The 22,516-nt window shown below is 36.5% G+C and overlaps 1 protein-coding gene across 1 annotated transcript; it reads left to right on the top strand.

The window, feature by feature from the left end:
* Window positions 1–436: 436 nt before the first annotated feature.
* On the top strand, window positions 437–21,374 carry LOC132096618 (cytosolic phospholipase A2-like). Its single transcript, XM_059502081.1, has 18 exons — window positions 437–520; window positions 765–855; window positions 1,295–1,376; window positions 1,466–1,614; window positions 2,362–2,475; window positions 2,595–2,632; window positions 2,726–2,870; window positions 2,983–3,119; window positions 3,640–3,862; window positions 5,062–5,176; window positions 5,733–5,870; window positions 8,635–8,724; window positions 9,375–9,440; window positions 10,681–10,920; window positions 13,562–13,746; window positions 18,122–18,311; window positions 20,219–20,376; window positions 20,470–21,374. The coding sequence occupies exons 2-18, from the start codon at window positions 823–825 to the stop codon at window positions 20,608–20,610; spliced, it is 2,244 nt and encodes a 747-aa protein (XP_059358064.1). The 5' UTR covers window positions 437–520; window positions 765–822; the 3' UTR covers window positions 20,611–21,374.
* Window positions 21,375–22,516: the final 1,142 nt, after the last annotated feature.

Below are 22,516 nucleotides of genomic sequence, written 5' to 3'. Positions count from 1 at the left end.
TTAGCGAATCGATTCGTTTGAATGATTCATTTCAATGAACTGGTTCAGGAAACTCTTTCAACATTTGTTATTGATTAAACGATTTAACGTTTTCTTGTTTGTATAATTAGATATTTTGTTCAATTGTGATATCATTACTGATATTTTTTTATGAAGTTTATATATTAGTTGTATTTAGCGTACATTTGGTGCAGTCAGTCAAATTAAAACCTGCCAGCCCTGCATTTTGGCAGATAAACTTTCTCAGTAGAAAACTGTGTCAGAATTTGCAATGTCTATAGTCCCAACCCTTCACCCACCTCATGTAGGTTTAGGGTTTTTTACTTATAAACTCTTAAGATTAACAAACGTTGTGCGTGCCGGTTCGATTGAATCACTGCTATGAACAGTCTGAATCGAACGACTCGTTCGAATCGCACATCTTTAGTCCGCCCAGTAGCGCCATATACGCTCTCCTCTCGGCTTCCTGAAATGACTTTCTTGTCGTAGAGGGTCCAACATCACTGTACCACCAGCTATGGTAAGTTCTTGCATGTTTCATTTCCCAGTAAAGTCGTAAAACCTGTAGTATCCACGTGTGTAAGACTTATAGACAAACAAATCCTGCTTTAACAGTTTCTATCATTGTGAACTGAGAGCGAAATGTTGGGTCTCAGAATGTTAAACTCTGCATGTCACTCGGAAAGGCGGTAACGTTATCATGTTTCAACCGCTTGTGCGTAGGCAATTTTTTTTCTTCCTCTTTTTTTTGTCTGAATTCACAGATGTTTTCCAGACTCTCTTGAAATAAAGTGTCTTCCCGACCTCCACATTGCTGCCAGAATGTCCTCCATAGATCCCTATCAGTACATCATAGTAAGTCTCATCATGTCATTACGAAATCTCTTAGAAAATAATTTAAAGTTTTTATTATTATTATTATTATTATTAGGGTAAATTAATCCCTAATGTTGAAATGATATTTGGATAGTTTTAATAAATATTTTTTAATTTTAAGATTATATTAAGTATTAATTTATTCGTTAATGAATGATATCAATATGCATTGACATTTAGCCTCTATGTTAGAAATGAAAAAGTGTAAAGCTGCTGCTCTTTTGCAGTGGTTGGATTTATTTGCATGCAGACACCTGCTGAATTTATGACATTCGAGACACATTTGCTGCCTAGATATAATTAAATTTTGGGAATAACCTATGTCTGTTTCCTTCTTCAGTAGTTAAATGAGCTTCCTTTATACATACATACGCATTATACGCTCTAAATCCTTGACTTTGTGGATCATTATGCACAGGTTGAGCATCAGTACTCTCATAGATTGAAAGTAAATGTTGTGAGAGCTGAAAATGTGACAAAAGGAGCATTTGGGGATTTATGTGAGTATATATTTATGCTGTCTTCTTGCTATTTAAATAAAGCCTTAAAATGAGGATTGATAGTTAAGTGACTGTGTGTTTGTTCACAGTGGACACCCCAGACCCTTACGTGGAACTGTCCATACCAACCACACCAGAGTCAAGAAAACGAACACGACACATAGATAACGACATTAACCCGAAGTGGAATGAAACATTTGAATTCATATTGGATCCCAATCAAGCCAATGTTTTGGAGGTGAACAATTTCTACTCTTATTACTTATAGAGTATTAGTACACTTGCCCGTAAAGGCATTTTCTGTATTTATTTCCTGATTCAGAACAGTGGTCACATTTAAAATGTATGCACAAATCAAGTAGAATCTGCGGGCAAATTTACTAGACTAACTTCTGCAGTGACTTTTAACCAGCTGGTGTCATGGTGATATTTATTGGATGTTTTGGAAGACAGAACCCTGTCAAGTTTACACATGAGGCCCTTGAAGCTATAAAGTTCCCAAACACTTCATTTTAAACTAAACCCACACTAATGTTCAAAAATTTGGCATACACTAAATCAGCATATTAAAATGATTTCTGAAATATAATGTGACACTGAAGACTGGAGTAATGGCTGCTGTAAATTCAACTTTGTCATCACCGGAATAAATTCAATTTTTAATATATTAAAATACAAATATCTTAACTGTTTTAATAATATTTTACAGTATTACATTTTTTGGGGGGTCAGATAAATGCAGTCTATTAATATTGTAAATATTTCAATCTTACCAACCCCATCCTTTTGAATGGTAGTATGTATTGTTTTATCACTTAAGAGTGTTTAAACTTCTTTTTGTGAAATGTTTTCTTTAAACGTGTGCCTCTGCTGTTGTTGGTTTATTTGGCATGGTTTATGAAGTATTATTAATTGTGAGTTTTGAAAGTATTAGAAAATACATCAGCACTTACTTTATAATGCATTTTGGATGCTCTTTATCTAGATGACACTGATGGATGCTAATTATGTCATGGACGAAACTCTGGGCACAGCTAAATATTCCCTCTCAAAGCTCAAAGTGGGGCAGACAGAGCATGTGAGCCTATCTATTGGCAAGGTAAAGGTTTTACTTCTTTTTTTTTTTTTTTTGTGGTTTACACCATGAACCTGCCATGAACTAAATTTGCAGTTACTGATTTTTTTTTTTTAATTATTATTCTGTTATTTTTTTTCTAGACGACAAAAGTGTTCCTCGACTTGTTCTTAGAAGTGTGGTATGTATGAAGAAATGTTTATTTCTCTACATTTTGTAAATGATATGCATACAGGATTGAATGAGGGACTGAAAGTGAATCATTTTTGTGCAGTGCGTCCACAGACTTGCGCTTCAGCATGGCACTGTGTGATCAGGAGAAACTCTTCATGCGGACACGCAAGGACAGAGTAATGCTCAGCATTAAGAAGCTTCTCAAAATGGAAAACCCACGCTCTCTTCCAGCCTCACCTAGAGAAGTAAAGTCAAAAACCAAAAAAAAACCTGCTGTTTAAACTGCCCTATACTAAAAAAGAATCTTATCTCTACCGAGAGCGAAAAGGTTCTGATAGCAGCTCTATTTTTGCACAGGTTCCCAACATTGCCATTTTGGGATCTGGAGGTGGTTTTCGTGCAATGGTTGGTTTCTCTGGTGTGATGAAGGCTTTGTATGAATCTGGGGTGCTTGACTGTGCAGCATACGTGGCAGGACTTTCTGGATCAACTTGGTTAGTAAAAGTTGAATGGTTAGTTTAGTTTAGTAAAAAAAAAAAACAGATCCAAAAACCCCATGGACTTCTACAATCTTAAACATTCCAGTCATGGTTCCAAAAGGGGCTTTTCACAGCATTGCCATAGAACCATTTTGGGTTCCTCTTAGGACCTTTCAGTAAAAGGTTCTCATAATAACTTATCTTCTTAGAATGAAGAACATTTTAGTATTCCGAAGCCTTTTTCCACCATAAAGGATCTTTTATACAGTGGGAAGGTTCTGTGGATGTTCATGGAACCATAGATGCAGGGACCAGAAAATTCATAAATGTTTATGTGGGTCACTATTCTAATTAATCATCCGAAACACCCTAGCAACCACAAAGCAATGCCGTAGAAACAACCCTGAATACCCTAGCAGCCACATAACAATATGGTTAACACTATTCTGAACACGTCAACAACCCCATCAATCACCATTCACATCAAAAACTGTAAATAATCGTGTAAACATCCATGTTGGTTATATTTCTGCAGGTATATGTCCATGCTGTACTCGCACCCTGAGTTTCCCGCCAAAGGCCCAGGGGATATTAATATGGAGCTGATGAACAGAGTCAGCAATAACCCGCTCAAACTGCTCCTGCCCCAAAACATCAACCGCTACGTTAAAGCCCTGTGGAAAAAGAAATCGGCCGGACAGCCTGTCACCTTCACTGACATCTTTGGGATGTTGATCGGAGAGACTCTTATACCAGGGGTGAGATATACAGAAAAATTGCAATAACTGGGTTATTGAGAGTTTTTACTGCAGTAGGCCATCAATAGCGGCACGAACTGCACTTGGCTGCACTGTACTCTATTTATACACTGTAATTTGTTCAAGTACAAAGACTCCTTTGTATGTTGTCTCTCTATTATGCATCCCAATGCAAATGGCCCCTTCTCTTGGGGAGGACGGTCCTTGTAAATCAGGAAGATACTTCTCTATACAGGAAGGCAGTAGCTCCTGTATTTAGGAATGTGTAGTACCATTAAAATTTAGTTTAAGAAAGAAAGAAATTGACACTTTTATTTAGCATGGATGCATTCAACTGATCAAAAGTGAAATAATGTTACAAAAGATTGATATGTCAAATAAATGGTTTATTTTATAAACAACAAAAGAATCCAAAAAAAAAGAAAAAAATGATGTTTTTGTGAAAAACATCAAGTATGATGGTTTTCACAAAAAAAAGCATAAAAAAATAATAATAAAATAATACATCCTTGGTGAGAATAAAATACTTTTTACTCCTAATGACCCCAAACCTTTTAAATGTAGTGTATAAGAAAATGTGTGCACTTGATATTGTGCATTCATGTTGTTTATTTTTCCCCTAGAGTAAGAATTGAATTATTTACTATTTAAATGTGAAATTTTATCATTTAAATTACTTTACTTGCTGAAATATTTGCAGAAATATAGATGCAGCTTAGCAATAGTGAACCACTGAACTTGTGTCTGATATTCATAATGACCAATTGATTTTAGGAAAAGATTTCTATTGCTTGTTCATCATAAAAGTGTCAGATAATAACACAACTTTATATAGATACTAAAGCTATACATTAGCTTAGTGTGAGAAACAATTCTATCTGACCAGCAAAGTGTTTAAAATTTCCTCTTTTCATGTTTAATGTAAAAAAGAAAGTCAGACAGGTTTGGAGCTACGTTAGGATGAGTAAAATATGAGTAGACTTTCATTTTTAGTTGCACTGTTCCTTTAATTAAACTACACTTTTAGCACCATCCTTTCAGAAAATGTTATGCCTTATTTGAATATCAGTTTTACGTGCATTGACACTGATGCTCTAAAGTAAAAAATTTTATTGTTATGCTTACTTTGTGTGTGTGTGTGTGTGTGTGTGTGTGTGTGTGTGTGTGTGTGTGTGTGTGTGTGTGTGTGTTTTGCACAGAGAATGGACGCTAAACTGAGCTCCATGCAGGCGAAAATTAATGAAGGTCAGAGCCCACTTCCTCTCTTCACCTGTCTGCACGTCAAGCCTGATGTCTCTGAACTCATGTTTGCAGGTAAGATGACAGTTCACATAAACATTAAGACTGCTACATTATATTGTATTGTCTAGTATTGATCGTTGTTCTGTATTTTAGAATTATTATTAAAACGAAATGAGAAAGATAGCAACTGTCCGTATTTGTACTAATTTGTATAATACATAGCCTCCATTGGACGCTGAACACTATCGATTTGTTTACATTTGCTTAATACTGTGGAAAACATGCAAATACTTGTTATAGGCCCTAATGATTGACCCACTGTGAATTCATTATGAACTTTCACAACTCCTCCCACAGGTGTAAACACACTATTTTGAGACACTAGTCACTGTGTGGGTAGGTTGTTTTCTGTTGAATGGGATCAGAGATAGTAACTAAACAGATGACGGTTAAGTGGAAGTATTTGTCAGTTCAATGCAAGTCACTTACTGTACATTACGCTTTGTATTTGTGGGAACATGAATCAGATAGTTCAGTAGTATTTTGGTAGTGCCATGTAATAGATAAAAATGCCTTTGATTGTCTTTTTTTTTAATAATATTGGGTTTGTTTCCTCTGTCTCAATCAGACTGGGTGGAGTTCACCCCGTATGAGATTGGCATGGCCAAATACGGCACCTTCATGTCTCCGGGGCTGTTTGGAAGCAAGTTCTTTATGGGCAGCGTTGTGAAACAATACGAGGAAAACCCCTTACATTTCCTTATGGGTAAGACTGGGACTGCCCTGAATTTAAACAGAACGCTTTGCTAAGAGACCCCAAAATATGCATATAGTGTCACTGGATACTGACAGCAGTTACTCATGTAATGTGTGATTACTTATACTTCCCATCAGTATATATATATATATATTTATATATACAGGTGCTTCTCAATAAATTAGAATGTCGAGGAAAAGTTCATTTATTTCAGTGATTCAACTCGGATTGTGAAACTCGTGTATTAAATAAATTCAATGCACATGGACTGAAGTAGTCTAAGTCTTTGGTTCTTTTAATTGTGATGATTTTTGCTCACATTTAACAAAAACCCACCAATTCTCAACAAATTAGAATATGATGACATGGCAATCACCTCATCAACTCAAAACACCTGCAAAGGTTTCCTGAGCCTTCAGAATGGTCTCTGACAATCATTGACACCCTTCACAAGGAGTGCTTAATGTGCTTCTCACATTAAGTCACAAACATTCATTGCCAATAAGTTGGCTGTTCACAGAGTGCTGTATCCAAGCATGTTAACAGAAAGTTGAGTGGAACGAAAAAGTCTGGAAGAAAAGATGCACAACCAACCTAAAGAACTACAGCCTTATGAGGATTGTCAAGCAAATTGGATTCAAGAATTTGAGTGAACTTCACATGGAATGGACTGAGGCTGGAGTCAATGTCACAGTGTCTGGGTTGTGTCCCTGGGTTTCCACTAGATGTCCCCCTTTCTCACGGTGTCTGTCACCTTATCACTTCCTGTTCCCTTATTTGGTCACCTTCCTCCTTGTTAGTAATTGATTGTTCCCCACCTGTCTCCTGTTCCCTCATTATCCTTCTGTGTATTTATACCCGGTCTGTCTGAGTCTGTGTTACAAAGTCCTTGTTTAATGTTTATAGTTATTCACGTCCGTCGCTTCTTGCCTTGCCTTACCTTGTTTTGGTGTCTTGTTTATGTTATGTTTGGATATTCTGGTTTTGACCCTGCCTGGACTGTTTACCCCTTTGGATTACCCCTTAAATAAAGGACTTACCTGCAATTGGTTCCCTCTCCTATGTTTCCTGTAACACCGAACGTGACAGTCAAGGCATCCGGAGCCACCACACACAGACGTGTCAAGGAATTTTGACTACAGGTTTTTGTATTTCTCTTGTTTAACCACTCCTGAACCACAGACAACGTCAGAGGCGTCTTACCTGGGCTAAGGAGAAGAAGAAATGGACTGTTGCCCAGTTGTATAAATTCCTCTTTTCAGATGAGAGCAAGTTTTGTATTTCATTTGGAAACCAAGGTCCTAGACTCTGGAGGAAGGCTGGAGAAGCTCATAGCCCAAGTTGCCTGAAGTCCAGTGTTAAGTTTACACAGTCTGTGATGATTTGGGGTGCAATGTCATCTGCTGGTGTTGGTCCATTATGTTTTTTAAAAACCAAAGGGGAGCACTTAATGCTTTCTTCTGCTGACCAGCATTAGTAGATGCTGTTTTCATTTTCCATCAGGACACATGCCCACACTGCCAAAAGCACCAAAAGTTGGTTAAATGACCATGGTGTTGGTGTGCTTGACTGGCAGCAAACTCACCAGACCTGAACTCCATAGAGAACAATTCAACAAAAATGTAATATTTTATTGGTTTTATGAAGTATTCTAATTTGTTGAGATAGTGAATTGGTGGGTTTTTGTTAAATGTGAGCCAAAATCATCACAATTAAAAGAACCAAAGACTTAAACTAATTCAGTCAGTGTGCATTGGATTTATTTAATACATGAGTTTAACCATTTGAGTTGAATTACTGAAATAAATGAAATTTTCCTCGAAATTCTAATTTACTGAGAAGCACCTGTGTATATTGAAGAATTAAAGAAGGATTGAAGAATTAGTTCCTGATCATTTACTCACCCCATGTCATTGAAGATGTTCATAGCTTTTGTTCTTTAGTCGAAGAGAAATTAATGTTATTGAGGAAAACATTATGCTATATGCTGGACTTCAACAGGGACCAACGTGTTGAAGACCCAAATTGCAGTTTTAATTCAGCGTCAAAGGGCTTTACACAATCCCAGCTGAGCAATAAGAGTCTTATCTATCGAAACAATCTGTCATTTTCAAAAAAAAAAAATTATGTATATACTTTTTAATTATATACAGCCGCATTGAAACTGCAATTTGAAAATACATTACAATAATACTATAGAATACAATACAATACAAGAAAAGTTATTTTAAATTGAATAAATGTTCATAATACTGTTGTTTTTACAAATGAGGGCATAAAAATTACAAATAAATGCAGCTTTGTTCAGCATGAACTTTTTAAAGGTAGTGTAGGTACATAAATAAAGTTTGTTACAATGTGTTTTATATATATATATATATATATATATATATATATATATATCATTCATCCTTTTGTTTATTTAGTGAAAAACTGTGTTGAAAACTTTGATTTGATTGTGCTTCTCACATTAAGATTTTGAAGGACTTAACCAACAGCAGTTGCCGACAGATGTTCAAAGCAAACATATGAATATTGATTATGATGAATATTATTCTTATGAGTAACTTTGTATAAATGCTACATACGCTGAATAAAGAACACTTCTCTTGCACAAACATCTTGCACGCTTTTAAGAACATTTTCTCAGTTGAACAAAAGTCAGAGTATGAGCTCTACATCTTTATAATCCTTCATAATTTTGTTTACTAGCATATCAGTTCCAAGTATTGTTTGCTGTCAAGCAATTTTAATGTAAGTGCATGTGCTGCAGGTGTATGGGGCAGTGCTTTCTCCATCCTCTTTAACCGGGTTCTGGGGGTGAAGGAGACAACCAGCAGTAGCACAATGGAGGAGGAGCTGGGTGAGTAAGATTGTCAGTTAGCTATCAGAGGCAAAGAACTTGACGGAAGAGACTAATTGCTCCACATTTCAAAAGAACCCAAATGTAGGCCAAGTTAGATTGTTATCATATTGTCAGTTTGTATCCTTGTTACATTCTGAAATGCGCCATTACTAGCTGTTCTAGTACTAACATTTATAGTTGTCACACATGAGTGATAAGTGATAAGATTAACACACTGCCACACTGATCTACACACATTTCATGTGTGACCTCAGTCAACCCCCCGTTGACATTCAGAGTTAAAAGAAAGCATAATATAACAAATTTAACAGTACAGCAGCATAAGTAACAGTTCAGAGCATTCATGTTCCACTGTTCATATATAAGTTTTGATTAAATATTATTTTGTGTATATATATATATATATATATATATATATACATATATATATACATTTTCCCAGACTGGGAGTTTATTTTCATCCCTGTTCTTATTAGTGTAGTAAAGAATCAGGGGACCACAATGAGAAATCTTAATGTTTTTCTATGCAAAATAAATACATTTTTGTATGTTTTTCACCATACGGTGAAATAAGAGACAATGAAAAGGAAGGGGTCGTCTCTTATCATAGGTACAATCTAAAACTGTTTGCATCTTCTGTTTTTCAGAGCAAATTAAACTCGAGCATATTGTGGGTGATGATTCAGCAGATAATGAAGAGGAAACTCAAAGGGGTGAGAAAGCCCTGTCTGATCGTTTATCTCTCTTTCACTTTCTCTCTTTCACACACAAGTGCACACACTCAATTCAGTTCAGGGCTCAACAGTAATGATGACCTTCTGGTTTGGGGTCAGTGTGTGAGAGTTTCAGATTAGTTGACTCTCACACACACTGCACTGCGACATTACATAATATTTTTCTTCATGTACATGTTTTTATACCCTACATGTTTGGTTTTATGTGGTATGCTGAACATTGTTATTTTAATTTTGTTTTATTAATGTATTCATTTGATATTACATTATCAAATGAATTATATATGTTTCATTAATTAATTAATTAATTAATTCATTCATTCCTTAAAATTTCTACCAAGGTAACATTATCTAACGGTGTAATGTTTTACACAATATGCCAACAGTTTCCAGTAAAATTGCATGTATTATGGAATTTCATTGAATTACTTAATAGCTACATAATTTCCAGGTATTATTGCAAATTAAAAATCTTATAAATCTATTGTGGTGTAAAAAAAAAAAAAAAAAAAAAAAAAAAAAAATACACTAAAGCTAAATACATGCAAGTATACCGAAGTGAAAAAATTATATACAAAAATATTATGAATTAATATTATTCATGTATTTGAAATGCATTTATTTCATGCTAAGTGTACAAATACATATAGATATTTATGCAAAATACCCTGCAGTTGTACTTTTGGTATACCAGACTGGTACACTTAAAGTCTGCTGAATTGAAACAACTAATTTTGTACTTACTGCACTTTAATTGTGTGGAAGTAGTACTGAAGTCGAACTGAAAATATACTGAAGTTTATTTGATTGTAATAAAGTGGAGCTATTGCAAGTATACTTTAGGCACACTTAAATATATTGCATTTAAAGACCGATATTATAAAAAAAATCATACAATAATTTTTAATTTTGGGTTTAATATTAAGAAATGTTCATTGTGCATAAATAGTACTCCAAATAAAGTTTAATTATATTATTTTATCAGTAAATCTAAAGCGATATGTCAACTGTTTTAATTATGAAATAAATGTTTTTAGTTTTTTTATATATATTACTGTTTTTTTTTTACCAGTGTATCTTTCTGATACATAGATATCACTCAAAATTCATTTTTAATTCATTTTTGTGGTTGGTGTAGTGAAAATATTAGCAGAGTAGGTAAAATCTGGGGAAAATGAGCCAGAGAATCATAGTTTGTCTCTGTCTCTCTTTCATCCAGGAGGCACAGAGAGCGCAGAGGCAGAAGATGAGCGGCAGCGTCATGCCCAGGCTAGCTGGGTTCAGCGCATGTTGACCTCCATAATGGGGGACACCACCCTGTTCACCACACGTGAGGGGCGTGCTGGCAAGGTGCACAATTTCATGCTGGGACTCATCCTAAACTGTTCCGTGCCCTTCTCTCCCTTCGGCGGCCTCATGAACCAGACCTCAGTGGATGAGGAGGTGGATGCTGTTACAGGTACAAATTAGTCATTTAGCTGCCACTTTTATGCAAATTTAGATACATTTTGATGTGAAGGACCCCCAAATATTATAAACCCCTTGCAAGGACCCCTTCCTTAATAAGTTAATCAGTTAGAAAAGCTATATATTTAATATTTATACAGACTTCATAATATACTACTGTATATGAGGAAAACTATATTATAAAAGACAGCTTTATGTTAATTTACTTTTACTTTTTTATCTAGATTATTGAATATTATTACATTTAATAATTTTCGTATTATTACTTTTTTTTTTTTTAAAGTCTCTTAATAATCTTTTAATTTTTTGTCAAAATTATTTATTTTTTTTTTTTTTCGAGTTTAGATATTGTTCAATTATATTTTTCACACACCCCCTAGTACATACTTTGGGTCTTCACACCCCATTATAAAAACCCTTGAGTCATAGTTGAACCAAACTAAAGACGCCTTAATCAAGGGCACAATAGTGAGAATTCAAGGATCACCCTTCAGACAACATTTTTGTCCAGAATTTTACTTAAGAGTATTTTTCTTAGAGGCTGAAACCTCTACTTAACCTGGTCGTGTCAGGTATGCATTTAAAAAAATGGGTGTGACAAACTAGGTGGAACAAAAGGCTGAAATCTGGTCAGGTGCCAGGAGACTTGATGATAGGCTTTCAAACATTTTAGGTGTCTGACTGGGAAGGAAGTCAGTTAGTCAACTATCAAAACTTCTCACATCTAAGAAATACCAACACACCCAGTGAGGATTAACTTTTCTCCCAGGGGTTAAAAATGCAGAAACATCACACAGGAAGCATCTTTGACACACTCATGTCACTACAAAATCACGTTAAAGAGATAGTTCACCCAAAATCATGTATGTTTACCCACTGGGCATCCAAGATGTAGGTGACTTTGTTTCTTCAGTAGAACACAAACCAAGATTTTTAGCTCAAACCGTTGCAGTCTATTAGTCTTATAATTTAAGTGGATGGGAATCAAGGCTAAAACGTACAAAAAAAACCAGACAAACAAAACCAAATTAAACCCTGTAGCTCGTGACGATATATTGATGTGTGAAGACACAAAATGATCTGTGCAAGAAACTGAACAGTATTTGTATTAATTTTTACCTTTGATTCACACAATGTCAGAACTGTTAGAACTCTCCTGAGCGCGTCCTCCTATGCGTGTTCACAGCAGCAGGCACGTGAGACATCTTCTTCAAAAATCAAAGGTGCAATATTTTTTTGTTATTTAAAGCGTGCGCTGGTAGAAAATGCGCCTCTGGGTGGGTCCACAGTGTGCGTTGACTTTGCTTATTACACACAGGGATGCGCATCACACAAACATCCCAAATATTAAAAACAAAATAATTACAGTATAAAAGAATATTATTGTGTAGGCAACATAAATATAAAAATGTAATGATGGATAGTCATTGTGTGTATATTATATTAATATATTAACTGACTCATCGTGCGGAGCTTTGGTGGATTCCTGCTTGTCCCATAGATGATCTGCTCGCGAGCTTTAACTTCGCACATGAGCAGATTGGTTTCTTCGCTTGAGAAGCGTTCAGCTTTTCCGCCAACAAATTCTGCCATGTAAATAGCGATCCGCCATTGTGCGAGTGCATCTCGCTCTTAAAGGGAATGGGAGATGACACTCTGATTGGTTTATTAAACGTTACGCCCATTACTCATTAAGACAATTCCAAAAATGCGCCCCAGCGCACGGACCGTTTTTCCCTCGTTAAAATAGCAAAAGCGGATTTGGACACGTCCTGAGTGCACCTGGGCCGTGCGCTTAACACTTTGCATTTAGATCATTTAAATAGGGGCCTCTATCTACAATCTACAATGAGAGATAGGTTGCGGTAATGCACTTATAAATCTGACTTATAAGTCTGCGATCTAACATAAAACAAGAAGAAGAAGATGCCTCATGGGCCTACTGCTGAGAACGTGCATAAGAGGATGTGCTCAGGAGAGATCTAACAGTTCAGACATTGCGTAAATCAAAGGTAAAAATTTATACAAATACTGTTCAGTTTCTTGCACAGACTGATCGTTTTGTGTCTTTACACACTCAATGTATCGTCACGAGCCGCAGGGTTTAAATTGGTTTTGTTTGTGTATGTTTTTTTTTTTTTTATGTTTTAGCCGTGATTCCCATCCACTTACATTATAAGAGTGACAGACTGCAACGGTCGGAGCTAAAAATCATGGTTTGTGTTATACTAAAGAAAGTTTGTCACCTACATCTTGAATGTCTTGGGGATAAGCAGATAACATAAAATTATTATTTTTGGGTGAACTATCCCTTTAAATGAGATTGGTTTACATTTCTGCACTTAAGTTTATGTGTCATTCTTTTAATCTCACTGATGATAAAGGCTAATTTATAATTACTGAGAGTAATAGCACCGTGTGTCTCTTTGACTCAGCAGCAGTCTACTTCCTGTTGACACTTGGGTGTGGGAAAAAAGATAAGTGCTTGTAATGTTGAATAAATTATGACATTGTTGCATAAAATTGTCATTACTCACAAGTAGCTAGATGAATGATAGTAATGGCATTCTGCAGTTTCTTTATAGGTCATTGACAAACAACAATGATAACATTGGGATTCAATTTTTCTGCAGATCCTGACGAGTTTGAGCGAATCTATGAGCCCCTAGATGTAAAGAGTAAGAAAATCCACATAGTGGACAGTGGTCTTACCTTTAACCTGCCCTATCCTCTCATTCTGCGGCCACAGAGAGGAGTTGACCTCGTCATTTCCTTTGACTTCTCAGCCAGGCCCAGTGACTCCAGCCCGCCATTCAAAGTAAGTGAAGCTTATGCATGACACATACATATTAAAGGGATAGTTCACCAAAAAAAGAAAATTCTGTCATTCATTACTCACACTTACGTCTTTCCAAACCCGTAAGACCTTTGTTCTTTGGTCTTTGGTCTTTGGAACCCAAATTAAGATATTTTTCATGAAATCTGAGAGCTTTCTGACTCTGCATAGACAGCATGGGAACTACCACATTCAAGGCCAAGGAAAGCAGTAAGGACATCGTTAAAGTAGTCAATGTGTCATCAGTGGTTCAACCTTAATTTTATAAAGCTATGACAATACTTTTTGGGTGCAAAGAAAACAAAAATAATGACTTTATTCAACAATATCTTCTCCTCCGTGTCAGTCTACAACACACAAAACTTTTTAACTGTACTAAAGCATAAAAATACTATAATATATTTGTAGATATTTATGACACATGCTAAGTTCTCTTAACACAATGCTACAGCTAGTTATTTTACTTTGAAATTTGCATTCCATGTCAGAACATGTGTTTGTGTTTTGTTTTACTCAGTAGTATTTCGACACCCTGGGTTGCCAGGTGGGGGAAAACACAGCATATTGCAGTCACCGAAACCAGCAAATAAACTGGGACTTACAGATTCTACCCAACCTATTCTAAAAAGCTCTATGACCAGTTTAAAGCTTGTCATGTTCCATTGTTATTTGTGTTCATTCCTGTTGCGTGTCCTCAATCTGGCAACCCGTGTGAGCTTCAAGTCTAGTAGAAGGGGAGTGGGAGAAACAACTCTCTCCAGTATTTTGAATTTGGACTGCATTACCCATTTCAAACACTAACTAGTGTCAATATTACACACAATGCAATTTGATGTTACAGTAAAAGTACAGTCGTGGCCAAAAGTTTTGAGAATTACATAAATATTGGAAATTGGAAAAGTTGCTGCTTAAGTTTTTATAATAGCAATTTGCATATACTCCAGAATGTTATGAAGAGTGATCAGATGAATTGCATAGTCCTTCTTTGCCATGAAAATTAACTTAATCCCAAAAAAACCTTTCCACTGCATTTCATTGCTGTCATTAAAGGACCTGCTGAGATCATTTCAGTAATCGTCTTGTTAACTCAGTTGAGAATGTTGACGAGCACAAGTCTGGAGATCATTATGTCAGGCTGATTGGGTTATAATGGCAGATGACATGTTAAAAGGAGGGTGATGCTTGAAATCATTGTTCTTCCATTGTTAACCATGGTGACCTGCAAAGAAACGCGTGCAGCCATCATTGCGTTGCATAAAAATGGCTTCACAGGCAAGGATATTGTGGCTACTAAGATTGCACCTAAATCAACAATTTATGGGATCATCAAGAACTTCAAGGAAAGAGGTTCAATTCTTGTAAAGAAGGCTTCAGGGCGTCCAAGAAAGTCCAGCAAGCGCCAGGATCGTCTCCTGAAGAGGATTCAGCTGCGGGATCGGAGTGCCACCAGTGCAGAGCTTGCTCAGGAATGGCAGCAGGCAGGTGTGAGCACATCTGCATGCACAGTGAGGCGAAGACTTTTGGAAGATGGCCTGGTGTCAAGAAGGGCAGCAAAGAAGCCACTTCTCTCCAAAAAAAACATCAGGGACAGATTGATCTTCTGCAGAAGGGAGGACTGAGGACTGGGGCAAAGTCATATTCTCCGATGAAGCCCCTTTCCGGTTGTTTGGGGCATCTGGAAAAAGGCTTGTCCGGAGAAGAAAAGGTGAGCGCTACCATCAGTCCTGTGTCATGCCAACAGTAAAGCATCCTGACACCATTCATGTGTGGGGTTGCTTCTCATCCAAGGGAGTGGGCTCACTCACAGTTCTGCCCAAAAACACAGCCATGAATAAAGAATGGTACCAAAACACCTTCCAACAGCAACTTCTTCCAACAATCCAACAACAGTTTGGTGAAGAACAATGCATTTTCCAGCACGATGGAGCACCGTGCCATAAGGCAAAAGTGATAACCAGACCAGAATGTTGAAATTTTGGAAACTCCCCAGATCTTAATCCCATTGCGAACTTGTGGTCAATCCTCAAGAGGCGGGTGGACAAACAAAAACCCACTAATTCTGACAAACTCCAAGAAATGATTATGAAAGAATGGGTTGCTATCAGTCAGGATTTGGCCCAGAAGTTGATTGAGAGCATGCCCAGTCAGAGGTCCTGAAAAAGATGGGCCAACACCGCAAATACTGACTCTTTGCATAAATGTCATGTAATTGTCGATAAAAGCCTTTGAAACGTATGAAGTGCTTGTAATTATATTTCAGTACATCACAGAAACAACTGAAACAAAGATCTAAAAGCAGTTTAGCAGCAAACTTTTTGAAAACGAATATTTATGTAATTCTCAAAACTTTTGGCCACGACTGTGTAGTAAAAGTATATTTTACTGGTTTCGCAGTTTCTGCCTTTAAGCTCAGTTCCTTTGAGCATAGCAGAATGAGTCTTAGTTATATATACTACATATACTACATAGAATAGTGTGGTGGTAAAGCTGAATTTTCAGCAGCCATTACTCCAGTCTTCAATGTCACATAATCTTTCAGAAATCATTCTAATATGCTGATTTGGTGCTCATTAAACATTTCTTCTTATTATTAATGTTGAAACCAATGGTGCTTTGTAATATCACTGGAGAAACTGTCACACATTTTTATTCACTTTTTTTTTTGAAGAATAGAAAGTTCAAAACAACTGCATTTATTTACAACCCGAATTCCAGAAAAGTTGGGACGTTTTTTAAATTTTAATAAAATGAAAACTAAAAGACTTTCAAATCACATGAGCCAATATTTTATTCACAATAGAACATAGATAACATAGCAAATGTTTAAACTGAGAAAGTTTACAATTTTATGCACAAAATGAGCTCATTTCAATTTTGATTTCTGCTACAGGTCTCAAAATAGTTGGGACGGGGCATGTTTACCATGGTGTAGCATCTCCTTTTCTTTTCAAAACAGTTTGAAGACGTCTGGGCATTGAGGCTATGAGTTGCTGGAGTTTTGCTTTTGGAATTTGGTCCCATTCTTGCCTTATATAGATTTCCAGCTGCTGAAGAGTTCGTGGTCGTCTTTGACGTATTTTTCGTTTAATGATGCGCCAAATGTTCTCTATAGGTGAAAGATCTGGACTGCAGGCAGGCCAGGTTAGCACCCGGACTCTTCTATGACGAAGCCATGCTGTTGTTATAGCTGCAGTATGTGGTTTTGTATTGTCCTGCTGAAATAAACAAGGCCTTCCCTGAAATAGACGTTGTTTGGAGGGAAGCATATGTTGCTCTAAAACCTTTATATACCTTTCAGCATTCACAGAGCCTTCCAAAACATGCAAGCTGCCCATACCGTATGCACTTATGCACCCCCATACCATCAGAGATGCTGGCTTTTGAACTGAACGCTGATAACATGCTGGAAGGTCTCCCTCCTCTTTAGCCCGGAGGACACGGCGTCTGTGATTTCCAACAAGAATGTCAAATTTGGACTCGTCTGACCATAAAACACTATTCCACTTTGAAATAGTCCATTTTAAATGATCCTTGGCCCACAGGACACGACGGCGCTTCTGGACCATGTTCACATATGGCTTCCTTTTTGCATGATAGAGCTTTAGTTGGCATCTGCTGATGGCACGGCGGATTATGTTTACCGACAGTGGTTTCTGAAAGTATTCCTGGGCCCATTTAGTAATGTCATTGACACAATCATGCCGATGAGTGATGCAGTGTCGTCTGAGAGCCCGAAGACCACGGGCATCCAATAAAGGTCTCTGGCATTGTCCCTTACGCACAGAGATTTCTCCAGTTTCTCTGAATCTTTTGATGATGTTATGCACTGTAGATGATGAGATTTGCAAAGCCTTTGCAATTTGACGTTGAGGAACATTGTTTTTAAAGTTTTCCACAATTTTTTTACGCAGTCTTTCACAGATCTGCCCATCTTTACTTCTGAGAGACTCTGCTTCTCTAAGACAAAGCTTTTATAGCTAATCATGTTACAGACCTGATATCAATTAACTTAATTAATCACTAGATGTTCTCCCAGCTGAATCTTTTCAAAACTGCTTGCTTTTTTAGCCATTTGTTGCCCCCGTGCCAACTTTTTTGAGACCTGTAGCAGGCATTAAATTTTAAATGAGCTAATTAAGTGGATAAAAGTGTAAAATTTCTCAGTTTAAACATTTGCTACGTTATCTATGTTCTATTGTGAATAAAATATTGGCTCATGTGATTTGAAATTCCTTTAGTTTTCATTTTATTAAAATTTAAAAAACGTCCCAACTTTTCCGGAATTCGGGTTGTATAATAGAAATCTTTTGTAACATTATAAATGTCATCAACTTGTGTCCTTGTTTGTCTGTTTTAGGAACTACTGTTGGCTGAAAAATGGGCCCGTATGAATAAGCTGCCATTCCCTAAGATCGATTCGAAAGTATTTGACAGAGAGGGCCTGAAAGAGTGCTATGTGTTCAAACCTAACAAGGGGGACAAGAGCTGCCCCACCATCATTCATTTTGTCTTGGCCAACATCGACTTTCGGAACTTTAAAGCCCCAGGTGAGAGCATGTAATAGCAAAGACTATAGAATACCCAAGATGTGTCACTCATATAGTTTTGAATGGGGAAAAGTGCAATGCTCAATATGGCTGCTCAATGGCAGGAAGCCCCGCCTTCTGAATGAAAGAGCCAATCGCTAATCTGCGAGAGAGTCATCGCGTCACCACAGCTATTGTTAGAAGCGTCCCGGTTGCTATAGAAACAGTCAGCACTTCGAGCGCTTAGGACTGTGCATGCGCTCTGACTGATCGAGATTGAGGAAAGCTTTTTATAACACTATTTGAGCAAAAGTAACAAAATTTATGACACAGTTGTTGTTAGATTTCTTTGGCGATTTCAAATATGAAATGTACCGTATTTTTCGGACTATAAGTCGCACCTAAGTATAAGTCGCATCAGTCCATAAATACGTCAGGACGAGGAAAAAAACATATATAAGTTGCACTGGACTATAAGTCGCATTTATTTAGAACCAAGAGAAAACATTACCATCTACAGCCGCGAGAGGGCGCTATATGTTTTTAGGGGTGGACTACAGGATCACTGAGCAGCATAGAGCGCCCTCTCGCGGCTGTAGATGGTAATGTTTTCTCTTGGTACATTTTTCTTGGTTCATGTCAAATTAATTTTGATAAGTCGCAACTGACTATAAGTCGCAGGACCAGCCAAACTATGAAAAAAAAGTGCGACTTATAGTCCAGAAAATACGGTAATCCTAAACTGAGTGAACCGTTTTGGAGAATTTGATGCTTCCCCATTCAAAGAGATAGGAGCTGCACTTGCCCAAGAGGCGCTTCAAAGATGGCCGCCGAGTGACATGACTTTTCTTAAAGAGACTTTAGTAATAGTAAAAGTTCCCAGCTCATTTCTTGACTCAATTAGTAAGTGAGTCATTCTAGCCTGTACTGTGATGGAGTGAGCTGTCTGACTGATTCAGTCTATGATTCACACTCCATGGTTCCGACTGCATGTTCAGTTCAATCTGATTCACCAACTGGGTCCACTGATTCATAAAAAAAGGACATTGCACTGTATGTTTGTATATTTGGATGTTTTGTGTAGTCAACAAGAAAAACAATATAAAGTTGTGTCAATACATTTGTCATTATTATTTGTTAACACAACTTAATAAAAGTATGTACTGTAAGTACACTACCATTCAAAAGTTTAGGGTTAACAATTTTTTTAAGAAATAAATACTTCACATTTGGAATATTACAGAAGATCTAAATTCAAATAAATGCAGTTTTTTTAACTTTCTAATCATCAAAAATTAAAGCATCAGTTTCCATCAAAACATTAAGCAGCACAAATGCTTTTAACATTGTAGTTTTTATGAATATTTTGAAATAGTTTTTGTTTTGTGTTTTGTCATTTTTATAAGATTTTAATTTGTATAAAAATTTATTTTAAATACATTTTATTTTTTTAAATATTTTAGTACATCAAGTTACACTAAATTAAAATGTAATGCTTCGAAAGCTAGTTGAAATAAAATGCTTAATATATAGCATTAATATAGTGTTTTTATGTTAGCATCAGTGTTTTTTTATGGTTTTAGTTATATAGCCATAACTAGTCATAAAGCTATAATAACCCTAAATAGAAAACAGTTATTACTGTTTTACTGTATTTTGGATCAAATTAAAGCAGCCTTGGTGAGCATAAAAATATTAAAAAATATTACAAACCCCAAACAAACTTTTGAATTGTACTGTATACAGAGGGATCCACAATGAAGTGCAGGGATTCAAACTGTAATTTAAACCTGTAAATAATGTTTTAGGATGATTGAAGAAACTTTATGTCAAGCGAATCAGATTCTGTACTATTTTTAGGTCACTAATAAATTGTTAGTGACATGTGAAAAACTTTTTTTTAAATTCTCATTTCTGTTTTCTTGAAGGAGTTCCCAGAGACACAGACAAGGAGATAGAGTTTGCCGACTTTGACATATTTGACGATCCAGACTCCCCCTTCTCTACTTTCAACTTCCAGTATTCCAACCAAGCCTTCAAGAGGCTTCATGACCTCATGGAGTTTAATACGCTCAACAACATTGAGGTCAGTTCTTCTCCTTCAAACTCTGACCGATTCAGTCACCTTCACAGCAGTTTTTGCAATTCCTTTCAACATGCCTCTGTTTTGTTTTCGCAGGTTATAAAAGAAGCAATTAAAGACAGCATTCTACAGAGACGAGAGAACCCCTCACGCTGCTCAGTTTCCTTATCTCTCAATGAGATTGAAAACAAGAAGTTCCTGAAACGAGATACCAGCAATGCAAAACGGCACACCTAACAGATAGCTGCAAAAAGCTATGCAAAAGCCTTGACGTCTGAGAATTCATCGGTCCATGGTGCTGGTTCTCATTCAGCCATTTCATGAGAATTACTGAGCAGATTCATCAGATAAGACTGGGTTGACCTTATTAAAGGGTCATTTTTATGCTGCATTCCAGACAACTTTGAATTCTCCCACCTCCTACTTAAAGATAATCACTTGAAAGGGGCTTTTTTGGTCAGACTCCCAATTATTACCAAACAAGGTTAACTAAAATTAAAACCACATTTATCATTGATTCTAAAATAACACTGTTACAAATCCCAACTCCAATAAGAAGCACAATTTGACATCAGTACCAAGATGATGGCAAATAAAAGGGCATTCTATTGGTTATTTTAAAGTAGAGGTGGACAATTCTAAAAATCCAGGTTTTCTGGAACGCATCATGAGTGGAACACTCGGTAATGGTGGAAAATTTCAGTTCAAGTCTTCCCACCAAAGACTTAATCTAGAATGCAGCCACAGGAACACCCAATCTACATGCATTTTTGTGTTTTCTGCACTGATTTTGAGGGAACTTCTATGGAATAGATTTTAATATGTGACCCTGGACCAAAAAACCAGTCACAAGAAGCACAAGTATATTTGTAGCAATAGCCAACATCAAAATTATATATTTTTTCTTTTATGCCAAAAATCATTAGGATATTAAGTAAAGATTAGTAATATTCGTTTTTTTTATTAGTAATATGCATTGCTAAGGACTAACTCCGGTGTGGGGTATGTAGCACCTGTAGCACTAACTTCAATTGTAATGAAATGCTTTGAGAAATACATTGTGTCTATATTGAAAAGTGAAGTATCCTCAAAACTAGATCCATGGCAGTTTGCTTATAAACAGGGCAGGAGTGCAGAAGATGCTGTAGGGAGTATTATCCATTTAGTTTCTAAACATCTGGAGGACTCATAGGCATATGATATCTTTTTTTATTGATTTTAGCTCAGCTTTTAACACTGTGCAAGCATATTTATTTTTGGAGAAACTGAAACATGTAGATGTAAATCTTTATATTATAAGATGTTTGGGGTTTTTTTTGTTTTGTTTTTTTACTGGTAGAACCCAACAGGTAAAGGTGAATAAGATGATCTCTGACTTACAATACATTAGTACAGGAGTACCTCAAGGGTGTGTGAGTTCGCCTGTTCTCTTTACATTATACACAGATGGCTGTGTGAGGAAAAATAATTAATAATCAAATTTAGAAATTTTGTGACGACACCGCTATCTTTAACGTATTGTATAAAGATCAAGACATTTTGTCTTACCACTCTGGAATCAGTCAGTTTACAGAGAAGTGTGATGCCCACCACCTAATTGTGAATGTGAAAAATACTGAGGAGATGATATTCGATCCGAAGTCAATTGGGGACCATTGCCCTGTATATATTCATGATGTTCCAATCACACAGGTGTCCTCATATAAACACCCCGGTGTTCATCTTGATTGTTTTCTTACATGACATGTACACGTTGACAGTTTGTGCACTAGGCTTCAACAAAGGATGTATTTTTTGAGAAGGCTCAGACTTAATGGTGTCTGTAGCAGGATTATGATGTTGTTTTATCAAGTTGTACTAGAGTATGTGATCAGATATGGAATACATCTTTGGTACAGTAATTTGAAAGTATAGTTGAAGTCTAGGCTAGATATTCTTCCGACAACCATGAAAATCATGGGCAGGATTGACCCTCTTTATCTCCAGACTATGCTGAGGGAGGCAGATAAGATTTTGCATGGTACAACACACATCTTGAACTGTGAGTCTGTAATGCTGCCATCAGGTAGAGAGATTAGGGATTCCAAGATGTAGATTAAATTGGTTCAAGAACTTGTTTATTCTTTCTACAATTAAAGTGCCC

The sequence above is a fragment of the Carassius carassius genome, chromosome 20 (genome assembly GCF_963082965.1).
Source record: "Carassius carassius chromosome 20, fCarCar2.1, whole genome shotgun sequence".
Lineage (NCBI taxonomy): Eukaryota > Metazoa > Chordata > Actinopteri > Cypriniformes > Cyprinidae > Carassius > Carassius carassius.
This window is presented reverse-complemented; position numbering and strand designations above follow the sequence as displayed.

What these genes read in the sequence shown, in the direction of transcription:
- LOC132096618 (XM_059502081.1), top strand. Translation starts at nt 823, where the DNA reads ATGTCCTCCATAGATCCCTATCAGTACATCATA. An exon ending in GGACTTTCTGGATCAACTTG is followed by an intron (nt 3,120 to 3,639) that starts GTTAGTAAAAGT and finishes ATATTTCTGCAG; the next exon opens with GTATATGTCCATGCTGTACT. An exon ending in CTCTGAACTCATGTTTGCAG is followed by an intron (nt 5,177 to 5,732) that starts GTAAGATGACAG and finishes TGTCTCAATCAG; the next exon opens with ACTGGGTGGAGTTCACCCCG.